Source organism: Ochlerotatus camptorhynchus, unplaced genomic scaffold (assembly GCF_037179485.1).
Source record: "Ochlerotatus camptorhynchus isolate MF236.1 unplaced genomic scaffold, CSIRO-AGI_Acam_v1.1 ptg000274l, whole genome shotgun sequence".
Lineage (NCBI taxonomy): Eukaryota > Metazoa > Arthropoda > Insecta > Diptera > Culicidae > Ochlerotatus > Ochlerotatus camptorhynchus.
Window position 1 is genome coordinate 5,247,076 of NW_027040763.1, and position 24,800 is coordinate 5,271,875.

The window sequence follows — 24,800 nt, forward strand, 5'->3', positions numbered from 1 at the left end:
CCAACTTTTGTCTCCGTTCCAGTGGACCCTGGCCACTGGAGGGAGATCTACGTCGGCGACCGTGCGGAGGAGTCGGTTCGCCTCGTCGAGGAGAAAGATCCTGCTGTTTCCCGACGTTTTAGCGAGGAAGGCAGCGGCTTTGGTAGCGGTAGCTGCGGTGTAGACGAGCCGAAAAGGCAGAATACCGGCTTCCACGCACGCGGCGTCGGCCGGGGTGGAGGGCAGGAGACCGGAGACTGTTCTTACGTATCCGTTGTAGACCGGTTCCAAGATTTGGACGGCTTTCTCGGCGGCAAGGCACGTTAGTTCTACGCCGTACAATAGGCGACTGTCGATGATGGCTCGGGCTACTCGGAAGCGGATTTCCAGGTTGTTGGATCGGTGGGGGCGGGAGATGGTCTTCATCAGGTTGGATCGACTACGACAGTCCTTCTTCACCTGTTGGAAGTGCGGCTCGAGGGATAGGTTCCGATCGAGGAGCACTCCCAGGACCCTTATTGTGTTTTTGGTCGGTATCGCTTGCTGTTTGATCATGATGGGCTGTCCGTTGTTCCGATGCCGGGTGGTGCATATATGGCAGTGCACGCTCTTGCCGGCGGAAAGCTGGAACCCAACGGAGTCAGCCCATCTGACCACCGAGGAGACTGCCGCTTGCGCCCTTAATTTCGTCCTCTGCAGGGTGGGGCCCACCGTTACAATGAGGACGTCATCCGCGTAGACGAAAATATATATGTTCCTGGGTAGCTTGTCGAAGACCCCGTTCATGGCCACCAGGAAGAGGGTGACCGCGATGACCGAACCCTGTGGTACTCCGGTTTCTTCGCTGAACCTTCTGGATTTGACGTTTCCGACCGACACCCGAAAAGATCGGTCGGTCAGAAAGTTTCGGACGAAGTGTAGGATGCGTCCTTTTAGTCCCCATTCGGCTAACTTCTTCATTACTGCTGGTGTCCACGTTCTGTTGAATGCTTTGGAGATGTCCAGCGAGACGATCTCCGTATGATGGCCTTGGTCCTGTGCCTCCTTCAGGACTTCTCCAAGAGTGGCGAAGTAGGTGGAGGTACCGTACCCTTGCCTGAAGGCGTGCTGTCGATGGTCAAGCAGTCCCTTAGACTCCAGGTATTGCTTGAGCCTTCTGTTGACCATCCGCTCCAAGACTTTGGCCATGCAGCAGGTCAGCGCGATGGGGCAAAATCCTGTGACGTCCTTGGTCCCTATATTTGTTTTGGGGATCGGGATCACGAGACTTTCCCTCCATTCGTCCGGGTATTCTTCGTTGGTCCATAGCTGGTTGTAGAGTTCGAGCAATTGTGTTTTCCCTTCGAGCAGTAGATGCTTCAGCAGTGGGTATCCGATTTCATCCGGTCCGGCCGAGTTTCCATTGCTCCGGCTAGAGCGAACGAGAATTCTTCCCAGAAGAATGGTTGGTTGATCGGTAGGTCGTCGTTGTCTGTGGGAATTCCGAAAGTGGGCACCGAGGACAGCGAAGGACCGACTCGTCGTTGGAAACTTTCGCTGTACTCCGCGATTCCTGATAGTTTGGCGAAGTATTTTCCCAGTTCATCTGCTACGGCGTTTGGTTCGGTGATGGTAACGGTGTCGGCTTGCACTTGTAGCGGCGATGATCGCCGCTTGCCGCTGAGGGCATTGATGCGGCTCCACAGTTCTGCTGACGATTGTTCAGCGTTGATGCTTTCCAGAAAATCCGACCAGCTATTTTGCTTCGCCGTCCGGATTTCCTGTCGGCATTTGTTGTGCTGCTGGCGGTAGTTTGCGAGGATTTCCTCTCTCGCAGGGTCGTTCGCAGAGGTTCGCTTGAGCTTACGGAGTGCCTTCCGTCTGGCTTTTACAGCACTTTTCGTGTCTTCATTCCACCATCGGAGTGCCCTCCGCCCGGGAATACTGCCTGTTCTTGGGATGTTGGTGCTGGCTGCTTTGTGGATGACTCTCGTGATACTTGGGATGTCCGTAGGTTCTTCAGTCTGCGCGAGAGTTCGGTAAGAGAGCTGATAGCCCTCCCAGTCGGCTTCTCCATACCGCCACCGTGGTCTTCTGGTGTTCTCCGGTGCCATTGCGGCGGATAACCGGATCTGTACCGGATAGTGGTCGCTGCCGTGCAGATCCGGGTTGATGCCCCATAGCATTTTGCCCGCTAAGGAGCGGCTAACTGCGGACACGTCGATGGCGGTGGTGTGCCGTCCGTTAAAGAACGTCGGGCCCCCGTCATTTAGGATGACTAAATCTTCCTCCTCAAAAATATCGCAGATGGTGACCCCTCGTGGGTCCGCTCTTGGACAACCCCAGGCCGGGTGATGGCCGTTCAGGTCCCCAATGAACATTTTGGGTTCTGGTAACTGCCGAAGTATTCTGCGAATCTCGGTTCCTAGATTGGGTAGTCTTCCGCAGGGCAGATAGGCGCAGGCGATGTAGATACTAGTTGGGTCTTGGATCCGAATGCCGACAATAGGGAGGTCGGTATCGAGATCAACCATTTGATGGGGGACATTTTTACGGACTCCTATGGCCACAGATCTCCGAAGGTTAGATCCTTGTTTAATGGACCATAAGTAATCGCCGCCAAGTGTCTTATTCATCCGGTCCACCGTGACGTTGTTGACCTCTTGCAGGGCAATCACCAGGGGGGACGCACCGCTGCAGAGGAGTTCCAACTCCGCCAAGTGGAGAAAGTAGCCGCTGATATTCCATTGGAGCATAAGATTCACCGGAACCGGTAGGGCGGGGCAGGAAACCCCCGCTCCGATCCGCTGGTTGAAGGTCGTTCGATTGAGTGGTGATGGCTCATTGCGTAGTAACTGGAATTTGGGGGTGTTCCAGTCGGACTTGCTGCGGCAGAACTTTGTGCCGAATGAGACGAGCTTTATGGGTCTTTTGGCCGATTGGGGGGTTGAAAGGGATTTCAACGAGTGTTGTGGCATAGGAGTGTCGGGTTTCTGGCTATGTTTTGTGTAGGGGCTGGTTTCAGGGGTGAGGGTTTTGTTCGCATCGGATTCCGATAAGGCCGAGAAGTTGCTAGACACAGCGATGACTTCTTCTTCGGCCTCCTCGTACTCGTTCGTGGTGGGGGGTTTTTCAGAGCTGATTGGGGGGATGGTTGGGGGAGCAGTTTGGGGTTGAACGAGGCTTTTTGCTGGTTGGTTGGTACGGGCTACGACGACTGGTGTTCGAACGGCGGGTTGTTGAGGTTGGTTGCTTTGGGTTTTGACGACTGTTTCGAGCTCGTTCATCCTTTGTTGCGTGTTTGCAAGAACGGTCACCACTTCTTTCATCATTTGTTCGAAGTGGGCCGCTTGCGCCTTCAACATCTCTTGAAACGCATTGATGGGTGCTTCGGTTGGTGTCGGAGTCGTGTTGATGGGTACGGGTGCGGGGTTGCTAGTGCCGGCCATCTGCAGTGCGGCTTGCAGCTGCGCGATGACGGCGTCCTTTTCGCGAACCATGTTGGCCAGTCCTTCAATTCGCTTTTCCATCTCGGCGAGGGCACTTTGCGTCCCTTCATTCGTCACATTTGCATAGGAGTTACTGCTGTTACACCGTTCAAACAAGTTTCGCGCTTCCGGGTACGAAATCCCACGGTCAACCTTGATCCGTTGGATCTCGTTCTCCCTCTGGTAAGCGGGGCATGATCGGTGCCGCAGCGAGTGCTGGTCGGTGTCGCAACGGGTACAGTAGGCCGGGTTGCTGCACCTTTGTTCTGTATCAACCGGGTGATCTCCTGAACAGTTCCCGCAGACGGGTTTCCCCACGCGACATCGTAGCTTTGTATGGCCGAAGGCCCAGCAGTTGAAACACTGCATGGGCGACGGGTAGTACGGGCGTGTCTTGCAGCGGGAGTAGCCTACATAAAGGTACTCGGGCGCGCATGTGCCATGGCAAGTGATGATGATCGAGGCTGTGTTGACTATTCCCTTGGCATCTTTTCTGGTGATTCTTCTGATCTCCTTGACCCCCTGCTCCCCCAGGTCTGACATCAGATCCCCATCGCTCTCCTCAACAGAATCCCGGCAGGTAATGACACATCGGGTCGTGTTGAGGGAGGGATGCGGTATCACCTCAACTTCAAAGCCATTTATTAGTTGCTTCATCTGTAGGAGCCTCCGATAGTGATCGGCGCTCCTAACCTTCAGGGCGTAGGTGGCCCCTTGGGATTCAGGGAACTCACAAAAGGAGCTTCATTGGGTTCTGAGATGATTTTGAGCTTCACTGGTTTAGTTTTGTGTAAAAATGGTACGTTAAAAAAATCAGTTCAGGCATGAAAAAGTTTTTGCAAGAAATTTTTTTTTTTTCCTTAAAAGTACCCATCTTGCAATGTATGGACGGATGGTAGTAAACATAATTACCTATCTTGAGGCAAAGTTTCATCCAAATCAAACATGGCCATTTTTTTAAATCGACTTAAAATTTTAAAAATCGATTTTTTTAGTGTAGGTCTCAAATGAAATTTTTTCAGTATATTTTTTTCAATAATTTGGTCAATTTCCTAAAAGTCATCCATGGAACATATTTTTGTTGGAGTTGTCATTTTTCCATAATATTTTTTTGAAAAAAATCGGCAGAAAAAGTTTGGTCCTTCTCAAATGTTAGTCTAGATAAATTTTGGAAAAACTGATTATGCGAAAGTGCTTATTTAGTCAAAGTCTACACATCCAGAAAATTTTATTGAAATGTGAGAGGGTGCTGCCAGCTTCGATTCGATTTGGCGCGAAATGCTTCCGTTGTAACAGAACAAACGATTGGAACCAGCTCCATGAACATCTGTTGCATTTCCATCAGCAAGGGTAATGGTTACACCTGAGCTTCATTTCTTTAAAAAAAAGATCACTCGCAACACATATGACACGTTGCTCCCGAATCTACGATCCATGCCTTCATTTGCTTCGAACATTCAGTTGAAATGAACGCAAACAATGAGACTTTCGTTGTATTGCCTTTCGATTTCATCTTCTGGTGCTTATTTTTATGGATGACGTATTCGCCTTCTGTCCTTACCATAGGACATTCACGCTTGACATGTCCAGTTTTTCGACACTTGTGACAAATTATAACCTTCTTTTGTTCAGCTTTGGTGCGTAGGATGGACTCACTATGGTGAACTTTTTCAATTCTCTTTTGCTTTTAGTTAGGCCTGCGTTCGAACGGCTCTCTACTGCCGACGTAAGATTGTCGATGGATTCTGGCATGCTCTTCAGAACCATTGCCACCTTCAGATTCACATCTAGGGTTAAGACGCATTTGCCAGACTTGAACAAAGTTCTTCCATCCGGAACAAATGGCCCTCCGAGTCGCCATCCTCGTTGTATGCTGCTTTACAAAGTTTCTTCAACAGCGATACCTTGATCGTCATCGTCGTCTTTTGATCATGATTTTTGAGTTCGTTCCACGTATTCCACGCCGTCGTGCAATTTTGGATTAACAATGGATTGACAGTCGTTCACAAGAAGAGCAATCGTAGTCCACTCATCTGTCTGTGGGTTTGGAGCGACACGAACTTCCACAAATTCTCCCGGACTAACAGCATCTCAACCTTGAACCGCCAAGTTTCATATCCGCCGCTGCTCAACTTCTCTATGGACAATTTTTCTCAATCCATAATGGAAAAGATCTTGATATTTCGGTTTTAAAGGAATTTAACCTCGACTCACAACATATGGAAAAATAGGCCGTAGTCGTATTGAAGAGTAGAACTGCAGAGTTGCGACCTATCACAATCACGATCGTCAAACAGCTGATGGTAGTAACGCTTTGTACATTCCTATCAATGTGCTCGTCGAAGCTCTCTCCATGACGAAAGAAGTAAAAAGCAACTGGTGAATGTCGACTTCGGTTGAGATCCATCACCGATTTGGTCATTCCCGACAATCACGACACTCATCTGTGCTCGTTTTGAAGCAGTTGCTGCTTTGCTTGCATATGTGAGTGTGTTGGTGAGTGAGCCCAACAGCTTCCGTTTAATGTTGCCTGCTTTGTTTGGAACTCACACAGTCGCGCCTGCCGAGACGAACTTGGAATACCTAGGCATTATTTTCATTTTCTTCTGTCGTTTCGCTTTTTCTCATCATCGTACTGCGAAGTCTTCACTGTTTTCGTTGTGCTTTTCATCATCAGCAGCGAGTGCAACGTTTTGCTTGTGAGCAGCGACCATTACTGGTGATTGTTGTTTGCCATGGATCTACCTCTCACTGCGTGACAAAACGTTCTATCAGCGATAGTCGGTTGATGCGTAGACGAGTGTCACGTGAGTGTCATGATATTTTGCATCACTGAGTAGAACAACTTGCCTGTGTGATGGTCAGGGACAGGTTGAATAAATTTTTAGCAGTACACACTTAGAAAAATTCATGTAAATTTAGGTGTTCGGAGAGTGGCATATAGGAGCGTAAATTTTGACATAGATTTGAGTCATAACAGACGCGAAATATAATTGAATACAACGTACTTTTCGTCGAGAAACGAACTCGGAGCAAGTAATATTACATGGCATGTTTTTTACGTTTCATATTTTATGTCAAAGATGGATTCCGTCGCGTGTAAAATGAGTTATTTCTAAGTCTTCTAGTTTTACGTTTATTTCGGTTGATTATAATTGTACATTGATTTAACATTTCAATTGATTAGCCTATCTGGCTCTTCATCTTTGTTTCATTGAATATTCTAATTTAATGTTTGCGTTTTTCAACTAGTTTACAGAGTACCCCTTGGGTGGGAGGAGGTGTGAATTGGTTAAATTGAAAAATGTGATAACCTACCTATCTGCGAGTATAACTTAATCTAACGTGCTAGATCACGTATGATCTGTAGATCTGATCTCAGACAGCTGTCTCTGAACCTTTCCAGGATGAAAACTCTCTGTTCTTCTAATGTCTGAATTCCAGCCAGGAGGTGAATTTCAGAATTTCGAGTCCACGGGTGACTGTTTAGGATCATCCTAAAGATCTTGTTCTGGATCCTTTGCAGTTCATGATGATGGCATTTGGAACAACTCTCTCAGATTGGCATACCATACTCTATAACAGGCAGAATTAGTTGTCTATAGACAGCAAGCTTATTTTCAGGGATAAGGTGGACTTCCTGTCGATAAACGGATATAGTGATCTTATCTAGATGTTGCATTTGGTGCTAGTTTTATCAATGTGCTCCCTGAAAAGAAGCTTGCTGTCTAGGGTTAGTCCGAGGTACACAACCTCTTTGAGCCATTCCACCACTGAGCCGTTCAAGCAGATCTTATTATTTTCAGACGGAACAAGCCTTGGTGATTGAGAATGTGGAAATATGATGACCTGGGTCTTTTCCGCGATGATATGGATTTTCCAGTTGTTGAAATACTCAGACAGGACATCCAAGCCTCTCTGAAGTTTGGCGAGCTCTGATGACCCTTCCATTGTAGACGCTGGGTTTGTCATCTGCAAACAGAGACAACGTTCCACCTTCTGGAAGAGCCGGATTGTCGGAGGTAAACAAGTTGAATAGAATGGGCCCAAGGATACTTCCTTGCGGAACACCCGCGCCAATGTTGAAGGCATCAGAAGTGATGCCATTGAGAGAGACTTGGAATGTCCTGCCTGAAAGGTAATTTTGAACGATCTTCACAAGGAAGATTAGAGCACCGTATCGTTGCAATTTGTACCCAAGCCCAACATGCCAGACATTGTCCAATGCTTTTTCAACGTCCAACAATGCCATGGCAGATGTTTTAGATTCAGACTTGTTCCGTCTGAGAATATTGCTTACTCGAGTCAGTTGGGTAGTAGTCGACCGACCTTGTGGAAAACCAAACTGCTCCTCAAGTAATATTATTTTCGTCGACTGATGTTAGAAGACGTCGGTATATCGCTTTTTCCAGAAGTTTTTATGTCCCTGAGAAAAGGCTGATAGGTCTGTAACTGGACGGAGAAGAAGGATCCTTTCCAGGTTTACGGATAGGTATGACTTTAGCTAGCTTCCAACACGAAGGGAAGTAGCTAAGCCTAAGGCACTGATTGAAAATCAGTACCAGGTAATTATAGAATCTAGAACTCATATGTTTGAGTTCTAGATTCAAGATGTTATCGAAACCTAGGGACTTCATGTTTTTGGAAGATTCGATATAGGCCAACAGTTCGTCAGCTGAAATCTCTGAAACTTCGGTGAAGTTGTTGGGAATCCAATGGAGGTTGGCTGCATTTTCAGCAACGGTAGCCTCATGTGGACTAATCTGTTTTTGTTTCGAGCGTATGGGAGTTGATGAAGTGCAGGCCAATCACAGCAGCCTTCTCAACAGGAATTATCAGATGAACCAATGAATCATCGGGACGATTCAGTGGAACCAGTGGTGGAATGGGTCTGGGCTTATTTTTTAAGATTCTGGTTAGCTTCCAGAAAGGTTTTGCTCAATCTGGGAGAAAATGGATCTTATTGGCAAAATCGTTATTTCTAAGGTCCACCATCCTGGCCTGAATGATCTTTGTTAATCGATTATAGAGTGTTACTCACCTCTCTGAATACTGGCACGTGTTGCCTCCTGGCCCAGGCAATCGCCTCCTTGATGGTATGTAGACACCGGTCAACGTTTTCGGACCTCTTTGATTGGACATCGTAGTCGATGGTTGTGTCAACGCAGTGTTGATATTGAGCCCAGTTGACACGATGGTAGCTGCGCCGGTAAGCTTTGATTTGGTTCACCATGAACGAACTGCGACCACTACCATCATTGAACGAATCTTACATCAAATGGTGTGAAAAGAATTGAAATCCATTCATAAATGGCAAAGTTATAAGCGTTTAAAACGTGACACTATTTCGTCGCACAATATTTTTGATTTGCACTCCAGTATAGCCCACAAAGACGTAGTCCTACGTCATAAAAGTATTTGCAATCTCATAGGCTACCCTTCAGTTTGATTTATAACTCCCAAATAAGAGCATTGATTACCATGGAACCAGTTTCAATTTTACAAATATCGTTCTAACTTTGGTTGTAGTTGACGAAACGGCGTAAACAATTAAGTTGTGGATGCTACAACGATAACCAACAAGCCTGTATTTGCGAATCAATAAAGATAAAACTGTGGAAAAAATGGCTTAATAGCATTGAATATGTGCCTGTCAACAACAACAGGCTTGTTTATCGTTATAACGGCAACTACATATTCAATTTTGATGGCGTTCTGACAACTTGAACCAAAAATAGAGTGATAGTAGTGAAATTTAAAAAAATCCATACAAATTTCAAACCAATTACATGACCTATAAACCTTTTTTCTGAGCTGAGCACCAATGCTACTGACGCCAGGAAGGCAGCTCCCATGCTTAGACCCTACCTATCGACCCATCAACTCATAGACCGGAGACTAACGGCTTTACTTCCCTACGTGATCAGAGATGTTATGCCTCAGAAAATCCCGACGGCGCCGACTGGGATTGATCCCAGGCCTTTTGGAGTGAGAGGCAATCACGCTAACCACTACACCACCGGTGCCACTGACCTCTAAACCTTCATTACTATTATTTGAACAGGCTTATATTTTGGGGTTATAAATCAAACTGGAGAGTGGCCCATTAGATGCTTTTTTTTTCAAACAGAGCGCCCTGCTACACATATACGTTAACGGTAATGAGGTTACCGCATACAGAGACTCTGTAAAAAATTCTAACGATCATTTTAATAGGATTTCATAACATTGAATGTAATTCAATTGAGTTCAAAGGGTCACTTTAAAAATCATCTGAAGTTTTCGTTCGGAATTATAATTTTGGAAAAAATTCCTTGATCGCTACAGTTGTCTGCAAGTACTACCATTACATTCCTCGTAAGAAACTTTTACAGAAGATGTGAGAAACCATATTTACATTCAATGATTTTTTTTGTCTTGATTTGTTTTCCGTCGATCTTGTTTTCCGTACTGATTACCAATGCTTCCAACGCCAGCAAGGTAGCTCCCACCCACACCTGGACCCTATCTATCGACCTATCTACTCAAAGACCGGGGACCAAAGGCTATACTTTTCTTCAGAAGGAAAGCGTGATCAGAGATGTTGTGCCTCAGAAAATCCCGGCGGCGCCGACTGGGATTGAACCCAGGCCTTTTGGAGTGAGAGGTAATCACGCTTACCAATACACCACCGGCACCGCTATCAATGAATTTTTATCAAGCAAATGAAACGAGATCATTAAATCCAAGTCCAATGCGTTAAAAAACGAGCCATGTTAAAGCACCATGTGCCTCCATCGAACTGCTACCGCACGGTGGAGAAACATCTCCCCAATTCACCATTGCACCACCATTTTTCAACACCCCTCGAGACACGATACTTCACGATCTCTGTTTCCAAACAATATTCCCAAAACAGATCCCACCACCACAGTCCCTTCCCGTGTGCGTGAGGCCGAAAGAACGAGAGAAAACTAGACCACATTCGCTGAGCTGAGAAAAAAAACCGCCTGCCACACCGAGAAGGGTGGAGAGAGCCAGCAGCTGACTTGAACTCCACACTGACAGCACTTTATCTCACCACCCATCTGACTGACTGGCTGACTGGCTATTGCTCTCCTATAGTCTGATGGCACTGACGCCACTTTTTCGAAGCTGATTGTTCACAGGCGAAGAAAAACCCCCGAGTGGATACGGAAAAGTGCGTTCCAATTGTGAAGTTTCGATGTGACGGCCGTGTGAATTAAATCCGGCTAAGGTTCGTGAAGATCTTCCCCATTCTGAATCCTAGGATTTGACAGTGAGTGGCACTGAAATCGAGTTTATTTGGTTCAACATGTTTTCAATTGTATCGCTTGTTCCGATTTGCTTCCAAGTGGTGGGCGGCTGGAGGAAATGCAAACTTCTGAACTTTCATCGCTAACGATTTGGAAAAAGTGATTAGTTTTGTGATGGAAATGGAATTTCATCGCATGTAAGTGTGGAAAAGTAGGATATTTGTGAAGGAAACTCGTGAAAGTACGGTGTTCAACTTTGGTGAAGTTGCTTATCAGCAACATATTGCTGAACCGTAAACAAGATGAAAACACCTTGAAAAATAGTGAACCGTGGTCTAAGTGTACCAATTAGAAGTGGAAATTCATGGAATCATAGAATTAGTTGATTGAAAATTGCAGCTGATAGTCCAGCTGCGACGATTGGCATACCAAGTGACAGGAACAACCGATTTTCGCAATCGTTTCAGACTATCTCATCCCAGCACCGAAAATAGTGCCAACAAAACGTCGATTCGAGTGTTCATTTACCAATGCTCTTAAGCCAATCAAGTGTCGAATTTTCCACTCTAAAAATAGTTTCATTGTTTATCGGAAGATTTTCGTATGCAAGAAGCGCAGGGACGAAAAACAGCCAACGGAAGAAAAATATAACATCCAGAGCAAGAAATTAGCCCAACGCACACACACAAATACAAACATTTCAGTAGCTGAAAATCAACATTCCTCCACCCTCGTGTTCTACTTTCATCAACTTCATCGTCGTCGTTGTCGTCGAATATCGTCATCTTCATTCACTGGAATACAGTCTCCATCCCGAGCCGAGTGAGAGCGATCTCATTGTGTGTCTTTAATCCGCGACGACGGACGAACGGCTTTCCTTACCCCCGTTCTAGCTGTGAATTTTCCATCATCATCGCATTCCACAAACTGCTGGCTTTTCCGACCACCTCACGACCACCACCATCGCAAAGAGGAAGGATTTTGCGTTCGCTCGCGTCATCATCATATGTCAAGTGATTTGGTGTTTTTCTCGTTTCGCATTAGTTGCTCGCACGGGTCATACTGTTTTGGCTGCGTTCTGCGATATGTGTATGTGAAGAGCAGACCGAGAGAGCGAGAGAGATAGATTGCACGATGTGATGTTTTTCCTGTCTGGTGAAAATTCGAAACCCTTGAGCATGTGTGTGTGAGTGAGGAAGTGGTGGATAAGGGGCTGTGAGCGAATAAGGCCGTGCTCGTGTGTGACTAAGGAAAATGCGTGCAGAATTGGATTTGGAGCGTTTACGAAATGTAAACTAATGGGCTGATGATACCAACACTAATGAGTGATACATTGCCGTTTCAAAATTGTTGTATCCACTGAATGATCTTTTATTGCAATGACGACAGTGAGGTGGGTTCACGGAGTTTTTGCTAGAATAAGATTAACTCTATATTCCCCGACTGTTGCCGGGTAGAGTCAAAGAGCTGGGACATTATTAATTGGATTTTTCAACAAATGCTGTGCTAACCCTAATTAACAAATACCGTAAATGAAATCTCAAATTGTAGAACTATTTCACAATTGGTTTAGATGATGCTCCGAACACTTCGTTTAGCAAAATAACCAAACAATCTTTATAAGGGAATGTTTGGAAAGATGCACTAGGAGAAACGCTCCTATAGTTGCGGTACGTTAGAAGCGTTAGGTTCCTATAGTTGTGCATGAAGACTCAATACACAACTATAGGAACCTAACGCTTCTAACGTACCGCAACTATAGGAGCGTTCTCCTAGTGCATCTTTCCAAGCATTCCCTAATAAAGATTGTTTGGTTATTTTGCTAAACGAAGTGTTCGGAGCATCATTCTTTTTTTTTAATAAACTGAGTGCTAAATCATTTCAAAAATTGTGTTGAAAAAATTTTATTTTCTGCAGCAATTGAATAAGCTCTTAATTGTATTTAGAATAATAACCAATTAATAACCTTTTTTTTAAATGCAGAGTAGATATTGCCCTTTTATTCTAGTTCCAGCTTGCCAAGTTTCATTGAAAATCTTACAATTGTTCAAAAATAATAATTATTATGCACACATTGAAATTTAAAAAAATATCAAAAATTTTCAATCATTTAAATTTGTCGAACCTCTTAACGGAATCCCTTTATGAAGAGCTTTGAGTGTGTTGGTTCAATTCCTTTAAATTCCGTCATAATTGCTTATCTTTTGACAGATACGCGAATTTCGTCTACTACTTGCAGACTTCATCAGTGCCAAGTATTCAACACCAGTACTTGGTGTTGAGTACTTGTCACTGATGGAGTCTGCAAGTAGTAAACGAAATAAACCAACACACTCAAAGCTCTTCAAAAAATTTCACCTAAGTTAGAAAAGAGCAGTTCTCGCAGTCTCGAGCATTTTTTGTGTGAGGTTCTTAAAAACCATTTCTATCAAACTTATTCGATAACTCTAGCTATGTATATAGATAAATCGTTCTACAGTTTGTTGAATCGATGAACCTCTCATTAGCTAAGGGCTCGAACAGTTTAAGGAAAAGATTTGTTGTTAATTGAATGGACATTATTTGCAAATTATTGTATGAATTAAATCAATATATCTCCGAAAATTAGGAAAAATCAAACAAGACACACCGCCAAAGTTGTCAAGCAGTGGTTTCAAGATAAACGCATATGAGTGTTGGATTTTGCAGCCTCAATCTCCAGATCTTAACCCTATCGAGAACCTTTTGGAGATCGTTAATCGTGTAGGTGCTCGCAATAAGGATCAACTGTTCGAACAACTCCAAAAAGGCCTGGGCAGCGATTCCACAAAGCTTCATTGATCACCTGATCGAGCTATGCCTCAAAGATGCAAGGCTGTAATCGAGAATAAAGGATTCGCTAAAAATATTGAAAGCCAAATATAATGTGTTGAACATTGTTGGGTTGCACTTGTTTTGATCATCTATTTTTAAATACTTTTGATACATTTCTGAAATTTTGAATTCGAGGTATGAACTTTTTGATTAATAAAACCTGAAGAATGTTGTTTCTAATCAGTTGCATAATTACTTCTTCAAATTGACTAAATATAACCTTTTATATATAAAAAACTAAATTATATATAATTGGATGCGCTTGTTTTGTCCAATACTGTACGATAATTACGACGAGTGCTGATCATCCGTGAGCATGTGGAATCGTTAGGGTCAATTTCGTCACAATTAAGTCCCTGCTCTCCCGCTTTCGTATTTGGTGACTACAATCAAGCTGGTCTACAGTGGCGCTTAACAGACAGTGGCGCACCATTAATTGATCCACTGCTTTCGCATATGCCGGTTGCTTGCTGTGCTCTTTTGGACGGTTTTAACTTTTACGGGTTCACACAAGTGAATACTTTTCCGAACCGAAATGGACGTTTGCTAGATCTTGTCCTGGCAAATGATTCCACACTACCGGGCACTTCTGTTTCCTTGCCCGTCGAGCCACTGATTGATCTAGATGCCGATCATCCCGCTCTCGTCGTGTCATTTAGTTTACCTGCGCCGATTCTTTTTACGCCGTCATCTGAGTGCTACTCTTTGGACTTTCGCCGGGTCGATTATGTTGCATTGAACAATGCGCTTGCGGAAATTGATTGGCAATTTATCGAAACTGCCGCTAGCGTGAATGATGCAGTGGATTTTTTCAGTGCAGCACTGGAAGATGCTATTTTCCGCATTGTCCCAGCTCGACGACCTCCGCTAAAGCCTGCATGGTCTAACCCACGCCTACGCGTGCTAAAACGTCAACGCTCTGCCGCCCTCCGAAAGTATTGTAACTCTCGCTCGCCGTACTACAAACGACTGTTCAATTTTGCGAGTCGTAGTTATCGAAATTACAATCGTTTTCTCTATAATCGACACGTGAGACGCACGGAAGCGAACCTTCGCACGAATCCGAAAAGTTTTTGGTCGTTTGTCAACTCAAAACGGAAGGAATCCGGGTTGCCTTGTTCCATGTTTCTCGGGAATGACTCGGCTAATAGTGAAAGAGAAAAATGCGACTTGTTTGCTCGTCATTTCAAGCAAGTGGATGCTGCTGTTGGGATGCCACGTGATGTGTTTAGTTTCGTTATTTCGCGCATTTCAGAAGGCATGGTGATAGCCGCAACACGCAGACTGAAGCTATCGTTCGCCTCCGGACCTGACGGCATTCCGTCATCAGTTCTAAAACGTTGTGTAGTCAATCTCTGCCTTCCACTTGCGAGGCTATTCAATCTCTCGGCACAGCAATGTGAGTTCCCCTGCCGCTGGAAACTTTCTTATCTGTTCCCAGTGCACAAAAAAGGAGATAAACGGAATGTCATAAATTATCGTGGAATCACCTCCCTGTGTGCCTGCTCAAAACTGTTCGAGATTATCATAAATGGTGCTCTGTTCGCACGCTGCAAAAATTATATCGATACAGAACAACACGGTTTCTACCCGAAGCGCTCCGTGTCCACGAACCTGGTGCAGTTCACTTCTAACTGTCTGCGATGCATGGATTCAGGATGGCAAGTCGATACTGCGTATATGGATCTAAAAGCTGCATTTGACACGGTGGACCATAATATCTTGCTGGTCAAGCTGGAGATACTTGGCATCTCGTCAACTGCTGTGGATTGGTTCAGATCTTACTTGGTGAATCGCTATGTACATGTCAAGATTGGCGCGTCGGAATCGGATGTTTTCTCAAACAACTCGGGAGTCCCGCAAGGCAGTAACCTAGGACCGCTACTATTTTCGATCTTTTAAAACGATGTCGCCTTGCTGATACCATTAGGATGCCGCGTTTTCTATGCAGACGATACGAAAATCTACAAAATTATTAAAAGCCTCTTGGACTGCTGGGATCTCCAGAATATGTTAGGTATTTTTGCTGACTGGTGCTTAAGAAATTTGATGAGTGTAAGCATCGAAAAATGTAACATTATTTCCTATCACCGAAAAATCGAACCAATCATGTTTGACTTTGTTCTCTACGGACGCTTTCTTGCTCGTGTAAAGCACATAAAGGATCTCGGCGTTACTTTGGACTGCAGACTCACATTCAGAATCTACTACAATGACATCATCTCCTGAGCTAATCGACAATTGGGCTTTATTTTCAAAATTGCCGACGAGTTCCATGACCCACTATGCCTCAGGTCACTTTACTGCTCGCTTGTGCGATCCTTATTGGAGTCAAGTTCAGTTGTTTGGTGCCCTTTCCATGCTAGCTGGATCACTAGAATTGAATCCGTTCAACGCAAGTTTGTGAGATATGCTCTTCGTTTCCTCAACTGGCGTGACCCAACGAACTTGCCACCGTACGAGGAGCGTTGCCGTCTCCTGGGAATCGAGCCATTAGAGGTGAGACAGACGGTCGCTCAAGCTATGTTCGCTGGAAAGCTGCTTACAGGTGACATTGACTGCCCAACACTGCTGTCACAGCTAAATATGTATGCCCCTGAGAGGTCTCTTCGTCAACGCGACTTTCTGTTTTTGGAACTACGGCGCCGAAATTATACACAATACGGGCCAATTCGAGCAATCAGCCGGCAATTCAACAACTTTTTTTATATGTTCGACTTCAATGTATCAGCTGACGTGTTTCGTCATCGGCTACTTGGCCTTTTCCGTACCGTTGACCGTAACTATTTAGTTTAAGTTTTATTCATTTAGACAGTATTTGTCAGTTGAATTTTTCAATGAACAATAAAAAATAAACAATAAACAATAAAGGGTGATCGGTCAAAATTTGGTCAAGGGAAAACGCGTGTAAATCGGTGAAATCGTTTATTTAAAAAATCAAATTAAATTTCTTTTTCAAGTTCAATTAGTATAAAATTCAGGAAAAATATTCAGTTAGGATTCCGCTTTTCCAACTCCGAATTGCCGGGCCTTACGCTTGACCCCTGCCATCAGATTTTGTACAGCCACCTTGTCCACCTTCTTCGCCGCAGAAAGCCAGTTTGCCTTGAACTGCTGCTCGCCCTTAGCAGTTTTTTTGGTCTTCTTTAGGTTCTGCTTGACAATAGCCCAGTATTTCTCAATTGGGCGGAGCTCTGGCGTGTTGGGAGGGTTCTTGTCCTTGGGAACCACCTGCACGTACCACTCCATGGCTTTTTTACTGTAATGGCAAGATGCCAAATCCGGCCAAAACAGTACGGAACAAGCGTGTTTCTTCAGGAAAGGCAGCAGACGTTTATTCAAACACTCTTTCACGTAAATTTCTTGGTTGACAGTCCCGGAAGCTATGAAAATGCTGCTTTTTAAGCCACAGGTACAGATGGCTTGCCAAACCAGATATTTCTTTGCGAACTTTGACAGTTTCATGTGCTTGAAAACATCTGCTACCTTTCCCCTTCCTTTTGCCGTATAAAACTCCTGTCCCGGAAGCTGCTTGTAGTCGGCTTTGACGTAGGTTTCGTCGTCCATTACCACGCAGTCAAACTTCGTCAGCATCGTCGTGTACAGCCTCCGGGATCGCGCTTTGGCCGTCGTATTTTGTTTATCATCGCGATTTGGAGTCACTACCTTCTTGTAAGTCGATAGTCCGGCTCGTTTTTTGGCTCGATGCACGGTTGTAGACGATACACCCAGCTTATTTGCGGCATCTCGGAGAGAGAGGTTAGGGTTTCGCTTGAAACTACCGGCAACTCTCTTTGTCGTCTCAGCGGCTTCCGGTTTTCGATTTCCCCCCGATCCAGACTTCCTGGCTGTCGACAAACGTTCCCCAAACACTTTAATTACATTTGTAACGGTTGATTTGGCAACTTTTAGCGATTTTGCCAACTTTGCGTGCGAGTAGCTCGGATTTTCGCGATGCGCGAGCAAAATTTTGATACGCTGCTCTTCTTGCTTGGACGGCATTTTGACAACTGAAGAGTGAATTCCAAAATCAAAATAGGAGCAACATTCTACACACACACACCTTCAAAATGAGGGGTGTTCAGGTTTTTTAAATGCAAAATTGAAAGAAATACGTCAAGTTGATATTGACCAAATTTTGACCGTATCACCCTTAATCAAATTTCGTAACGAGTTGCATACAACATTTTTTACACTCATAAGAAAAGTAACACTTTTCGAACTGAAATTTTAGTTATGTATGTTAGGCGGTGTAGTGGTAAGCGTGATTACCTCTCACTCGAAAAGGCCTTGGATCAATCTGAGTCGGCGCCGCCGGGATGTTCTGAGGCATAACACCTCTGATCACCGGGAAATATAGCCGTTGGTCCCCGGTTCATGAGTTAATGGGTCGATAGGTAGAGTCCAGGTGTGGGAGCTGCCTCCCTGGCGTTGGTAGCATTGGTGCTTAGTACGGAAAACAAATTAAGAAAAAATTGTAAAATAGACCGTAAGGTTACTCAAAAGAATGTCGACAAGTAGTACTTTTCGGCTCTTAGTGCGAAACAATTGTGTTGTTTTTTTCGGATTAGTGATGCACCGAATATTCATATTAATAAAGTATTAGACCGAATATTAAGCATTGGCTCTCGAAATTTCTTTCAATCACCTTGTCTTAGTCACTTGTTGGCTGAGAAATGGTCGAATATCAGATAACGTTTTGGTGTAAACGCCGATTACCTGGCCGAATAGCACTATTCAGCGCATCACTACTTCGGATCACATAATTCTTGCTTCGTAAGGAATAATTGCACCGACTCGCACTTTCATCACACTTTTTTGATAAGTTCAAATTCATTTTTTGTCCAGTTTGTAAATTAATACGCAATACAACAATAGTGAATTTCTATGTATTTTAGTTGGATTTTTTTCCTCTGTTCGGGACCAAACACCACTGCAACCAGTAATTTCTATTGTACACACTTAGAACAATTGATGTAAATTTAGGTGCTCTGAGACTGACATATACGGGCGTCAATTTTCACATAAATTTGAGTCATAATAGACGAGAAATTCAACTCAATCAAACGTACTTTCGAACTTTGCAATCTCGAAGCACTTAATTTTACATGATATGTTTGATTACGTCCATCCTTTGTGTCAAAGATGGATTCCGTCACGTGTAAGATTGGGTATTTCTACGTGTGTAGTATATCCCGTGTCCTTAGTTTAGTGCATGTCGTGTTACTCCATCACTATTGAGAAATGATGAAGAAGTATTCGATTTGTTTACAGTTGTCATTCTTGCAAGGATCCAACTCTAATTGAAAGGTCCCGCTATGTATACCATTCAGAGTGTTGAAACACCCTCCAAAGGCGTGCCCCTTTGTCAGTCAAAATTGGATTGCTTAGCAACAAAATTAAGGAATGCATAGCATAGCATAAACCAGGTTGCACAATTTCGTAGGTGGTACGAGCTCCAAACTGTTGTTAAAAAGGAGACCCACCTTCATCCGTTGCTGTTAGATAGTAATTTGTGATTAAGAGGTAGTATTCTTGGATAAAGGATGTGTCTCCCTCAAACAGACCAGAACTGTCCTGGCCACGTCCTTGCATCTGGTGGGGAAAGGGGAGGAATGTTAGTCCGACACTTACTTAAGAGAGATGCAGAGAACTCTACGACCCCTCATAAGTGTCACGGGAAGGGTGGATTTTTGCTAGTAGGGAGGGTAAGCCATAGGATACGCCCAGCTGGCGTTGCTGGCAATCGTTATATCAAGCATTTGATAAATAACAGCTGTAAGTAGTTTATCTGTCCGTTGTTGCTGCCCATTACCTAAACATGTTATTCAAAACAGTCTTCAGATTTTGGAATTAAGAAACGTTATCAGCTCGATCCTGTTGCTCCTTTGCGCCTGAAAATGTTTGTTGATCCTAAATATATGCACAATTTATTCTGATCGATAGGAGGTTCTCATGTGTAAAAGGTTATTAATAGTATGTCGAATCGTTGATTAGAATGAAGATTCGCCCTTCGCCTAACTCCCACTGTCTGGCAGTGGCATTATGGATAAAATCTGCCTGCAATCATTTCTTATGAATGCAAGAAGCTTGAACCCGGGAGTTAGAAGGTGACAGCTATACCGCAGCTACAATAGCCCATTTCAAGAACGCTCCAATACAAAATGTACTGAAACTTTCAATCAAGCAGTAGTGCAATACTTGATTGACGCGTATTTAGTAAGTTTTGGAATGATCTTCTTGAATTAGATGGATATTTCCTATCGAGGAATGAAAAGGTAAATAAACTTAGCTGATTGTAACTACGCGTAGGTTAGAACAGTCGGCACCACATGCAACGGATAAGAACTTGAAAATTTTCACCTAATTCACTTTTCAACATCACTTCTGTACTTTCAAATTAACACTTTTTAAAAATGAAATTGTAAATTTAATTTATAACATTTTCACTAGAACGAAAACGATGCAACAAAACAAAAACACGTCATTTTTGCAGCGCGGCCTACTTTAATCCTTAGCAACAAAATTAAGGAATGACACCGATAATGACCATGCATCAGAACCCTAGTCTTAACCACTTCAACCTAGGGAACAACGAATAGAAGATTATGAATCACATAGATGATGACTAACTAGCTCATTTTTTCCTTGTTTCAAGATCATCCCCGGTTGATCGCAGCCCGTGAACTTATCACTATCAACATTCAACAATCCTGTTCCGCTAGTTTGAAGTAGTGAGGACTAGGAATCGGTGGTAGATCTTACATCCCGTAACGTACCACGAAAAGGTGATCTAACCACGTTACGGGGTATTTTTATTGGATTCCTTCCACGGGTAACCATCATTGCTTTGCAAATCGCATATCCCAATACTTTCACCATGCTCCTGTACCGCTAGTATTGGTTCCACCTCAGTGCCACATATCGCCCAAATATGTATTGGTGCAAGGAAAACAGTGAAATAGTTTCCAATTTTCCCTTCTTTCAGTCTACTCACACTTTCCCTACATGGTCTTGTCTCGCACCAACACCACCCATGGCCCATCCGTTCAAACACACCCATACACTCACGTTTGGCTGCGTACTGGGAAGGGAAATCGAGTTGGAGCAAATGTGACAGAAAGAAAAACTCCAGACTCGGGACGGCGAACGGTGTGTACAATACAAGTACAACAATACAGTACATTTTTGGATTGTGGATGCGAAAATCGACCGCAGCAGCAGCAGCAGCCAGCCAGCCAGCCAGCAGTAGTAGTAGGACGGTGGCACCGTGGAAGGACTCTCTCGCATATCTGGTGGTCGGTTCAGTTGTCGTCGTCATTGCAAAGTTCTTTTTTTCCATAGCAGTATTCTGTTTTTGGGAAGTGTTTTCCGAAAATGAAAAACCCCAATTTGGAGTTCGACGCTTGAAAGTGGGATCTTTTCCATGGATTCCAATAGTGCGTGACGTTTCGATCGGATCGAAGAGCTGTGGAAATAGTGAAGCAAAAGTGGTTCCTTTTTTCTGTGTCTGGTGGACTCGGTTGGATGAAAATCGAAATTTTTCCTTTCTTTTCGGCTACCTCCTCTGCGGGCGTCGCTTGAATCTGGAGAACTGCGGACTTTGAAGTGTGCGAAGTGTGTAGTGCCTCCGGGGTGAGTTCAACTCTTCTAAGGGTAGTCATCACAGATAGAGTAAGGGCTTGGAATGTGGTGCCAATCATCATCGTGAGGGCGAGTGATGTTGGCAGATGGAGTCCATCGGGAAGGAATGCTGCATGATGTCCTCTTAGTAACAACAATAAGGGGGCGACATCGACGATGACCACGACGGCAACGACGACGATGACGACGACAAGCATTCACTATTAGATTATGTCGTGGCAATTAAAAAATAATAATTTTATTTCCTCACTGGATGTTTTTGCCTCATCCTTTATGTGGATGCAGGACATTGGTTCTACTCGAAGCACACAGGAAGTGATCGAGAGCGCACAGTGTCAGTATCTGTAGTGGAAAGCTTTTAACTTATCTGCACTTATTTTTTCGGGTTATCCTTGTGTCTTACCAAGATAAATAAAAAAAAAAAAACAACAAAAAAATCAGTGTGATAGGCCAGTGTGGAGCAAAGTACAATACGTGAGAGTGAGCGAGAGGCAAGATGCGGAAAATCAATGCGTGGAGAAAAACCTAGCAGAGAGAGAGTGCAAGGCAGCATCATCAGCAGCAGCAGTAAGCGAATCTCGAGCGTGTTTTTAGAGTGTGAAGTTACAGTCATTTCCGGTCCGGCGAGAAGCTGTAAAGTGTGATGCTGTGCGCTGAAAATTCAACCCACTAGTAGCAGCTCTAGCAAAAGTAGAGGCCCAAAGGTGGCCAGTGTGAATCAAGTGTAATATTTTTTTACGAAATCAAAAAGAACAAACTACTCCATACTGAACGGGAAGAACGGGAAACGGCCTAGGCTGAGGTGCATTCCCACCGCAAAATATCCGATCTACAAGAAGAAGATTGGCGGCCAGAGCGGCCCATGGTTCAACGTGCCTCGTCGGATGCCCCTTCCGTGTCCGGGGGGCATCGTGAATCGCGTATGAGCCTCGGTATTGGATATCCGTCGTTCCAGAGTGCCGGATACAATAAGCTATTTACGCAGGTAAAGTTGGCCCTACGGGATGAGTTACGCACCGACAGCCGCTTGTTGGGGAAGGTTTATTTTTAAATTCGTAAACGTAACCTTGAACGGTAGGCGAGTGAATGGTGTCGTTCTTTGTTTTGTTTTAAGTGTGTGACAGATTTGACAACGTGTCATCGGTTTTGGAACTGGCAAAGTGTTATCAACAATTCCCTTGGCCACAATAACGAAATGTTGCTTGACGTCACGTGTGACGAAATAGGCCGAGTCCAAGCTTATGCATAGCTCAATCTTTAAATCTATAACAAACGTTTACTATGGATTCACACATGAATACATTTTGAATTTTTCAGGGGTATCATTTAGCCTAATCTGTTAAAAACCGGTATAACTAAACCCGGCCGGTTTAGAAAATCTGTCGGGCTGAAAGTTTTGTCTACTTTCCTAAGCATGGAGAAACATTGTGCATGCATTGTTGGCCTAGAATGCTGCCAATTAGTTACTGTGGAAGTGTTTCAAAGACCATTAAGTTGAGAACAGGCAAAACGCTTACGTAGAATGCGTCTAAAGGCAGAAAGAAGAAGATGAAAGATTTCATTACACAAAACACCAAACCAAACATTTTAGAAATTTTACAAAACTATGGGTTTGATCAAACGAGGCTTACGTCAAAATGTTCTTCTTTTAAAATAAACTTTCAGCATTGATGAAAATTCTACGTTGTATTTATTTAATGTTATGGTTTTTGGGTAATTTAAGTCTTTGAATTGCTTAAAAACCTCCACAAACTGGAATATAGCGTTTTCATAGACTAAATCCACTACTAAATATGCTCGATGTGAGAGATTTTATTAAACCAGAGAGATTGCATTTGTAAAAAACACGTCAATCGTCGAATTTTCGCAAATAAAATCTCCATCACGTAAACAAACTGTACCAAATGATTAAAGATTCATTGCTCTAGCTGATTGTGTTGTTAGTTTTTTCGAGATTGAGCCTTACGCACAAATCCAGAATCACTCCGAAAATGCAAACTACATGATTCTTATATATTTTCTTACCGTTACCAGTGTTTTATGATTTCCTCACTTTTCTAAGCATTTTGCACCAACAATGTGTAATATCTGCTAGAACTGAAATAAATCTATAAACAATACTCATCAATCAATTTAGAATAAAATATACGATAGAGCGTTTCCAGCCCAAAACGCACGAACAAATTTTGTCTCGATCCATTCCGATTAGAATGAAACTTTACTTATATATTGATTTTTTTTTTTTTAATGTTGCATTTTTATTAATATATGACTAGTTGAGTGTGCCCACCCTTGCTCGGGATTCAATTTTAGCTTGAGTTTATGCACCGATTAAAAAAAAAATCATGCGATATTTTTCTATTTTATTTGTATGGGGTCTCGAACCATCATAGGAACCTTTCCCGGCACCAAAAACCCATGCATACAAATTTTCACGCCGATCGGTTCAGTAGTTTTCGAGTCTATAAGGGTTAGACAGAAACTCAGGTAACAAATTGATGCTTAACAAGTGTTCTTTCAACGATTTTAATTCAGGCTTAGTTTTAATAATTGTTGTACATAGACCACTTTAACCTTTGTTCAGCTTTTAAACATCTAAATTTGGTGATTTTAATCAGCCCAAAGCTTAACAACAATCTAAATTATAAGCTTTTCAATGCATTAACCATCAGTCTTTTCCAACCCTTGTTCAGCCTTAATTTGTTATTTAAAAAAAATATGATGGAAGACCGCTTCATATCTTATATTTTTTATGAGACTGCTTTAGAATGTTGCTGACTAATTGGATTTACATATTTATATTGTTATTATATGTCTAAAAATTACCTTTACATTTCGGGATTCGAACCGGCAGTCGCTGATTCACAGGCGTCAACTATACCCACTCGACCACATAAGCATATTTGAGGCAGAAGGTATGATCATTAACATGAAGCACGTCAAAATTAAGTTGAATAATAGCAACCGGAAGAGTATTATACAGCAATGCTGAATTATAAGCAACAAATTGTGACAGTAAAACATTCTACTGCTGGTGCTGCTTGGGATTAGAAAGGTAGGCAGTGAATTTAGAATAACTAAAATGTCGGAAATGCAACTGACGACATTTAACAATATTGTGCAATAAATTCATATTATTCTATCAAGCTATCAGAATATTTGTAGTGTATTGCTGGTTTGTGGAGTAGTATTAAGCTTAAATAAGTCTTGTTCAGTCTTTATATCAGCTAACTTACTGAGGTTGAATTATGGGGATACAATTCGCTTCATGCACTACTAATCAACTGTATATTCAGCCTGGTGTTAATCAGCTTCGTACACCTTAAATCAACCAATAATCAACCTTTGTTCTTACAATTCAGCTTGAATTGTTACTTGGGAATGTTGGCCTATGGATCTAAGATTGGGTCCATCGCTAAAAATCTACTATTTATCAATTTTATCTAGATGAACGCGTCATTGGGACGGTACTAATGGATATTTTTGGTCACTATTGAAAATTTAGTCGATTTCTGAACTTATGTATGGGCCCAAATTTGGGGCATTTAGGCCGACATTACATCCATTTCCCCTATATTTATACATTATTTTTCAAGGCGTA

General features: G+C 43.3%; 1 protein-coding gene across 13 annotated transcripts in view; it reads left to right on the forward strand.

Annotated features, from left to right (window-relative positions):
• Positions 1-24,800, forward strand: part of Ca-beta (Ca2+-channel-protein-beta-subunit) — a 544,248-nt gene that overhangs the window by 409,644 nt on the left and 109,804 nt on the right. The window contains exon 1 of one of the 13 annotated variants that reach the window (XM_065227507.1): positions 20,852-22,184. The exons of 10 other annotated variants lie outside the window; for them this stretch is intronic. In XM_065227507.1, the coding sequence (XP_065083579.1) occupies positions 22,062-22,184 (123 nt within the window). In that variant the 5' untranslated portion in view covers positions 20,852-22,061. Of the gene's footprint in view, positions 1-20,851; positions 22,185-24,800 lie in introns of those variants that run through there. 2 more of the 13 variants (XM_065227515.1, XM_065227511.1) reach the window with 2 other exon arrangements.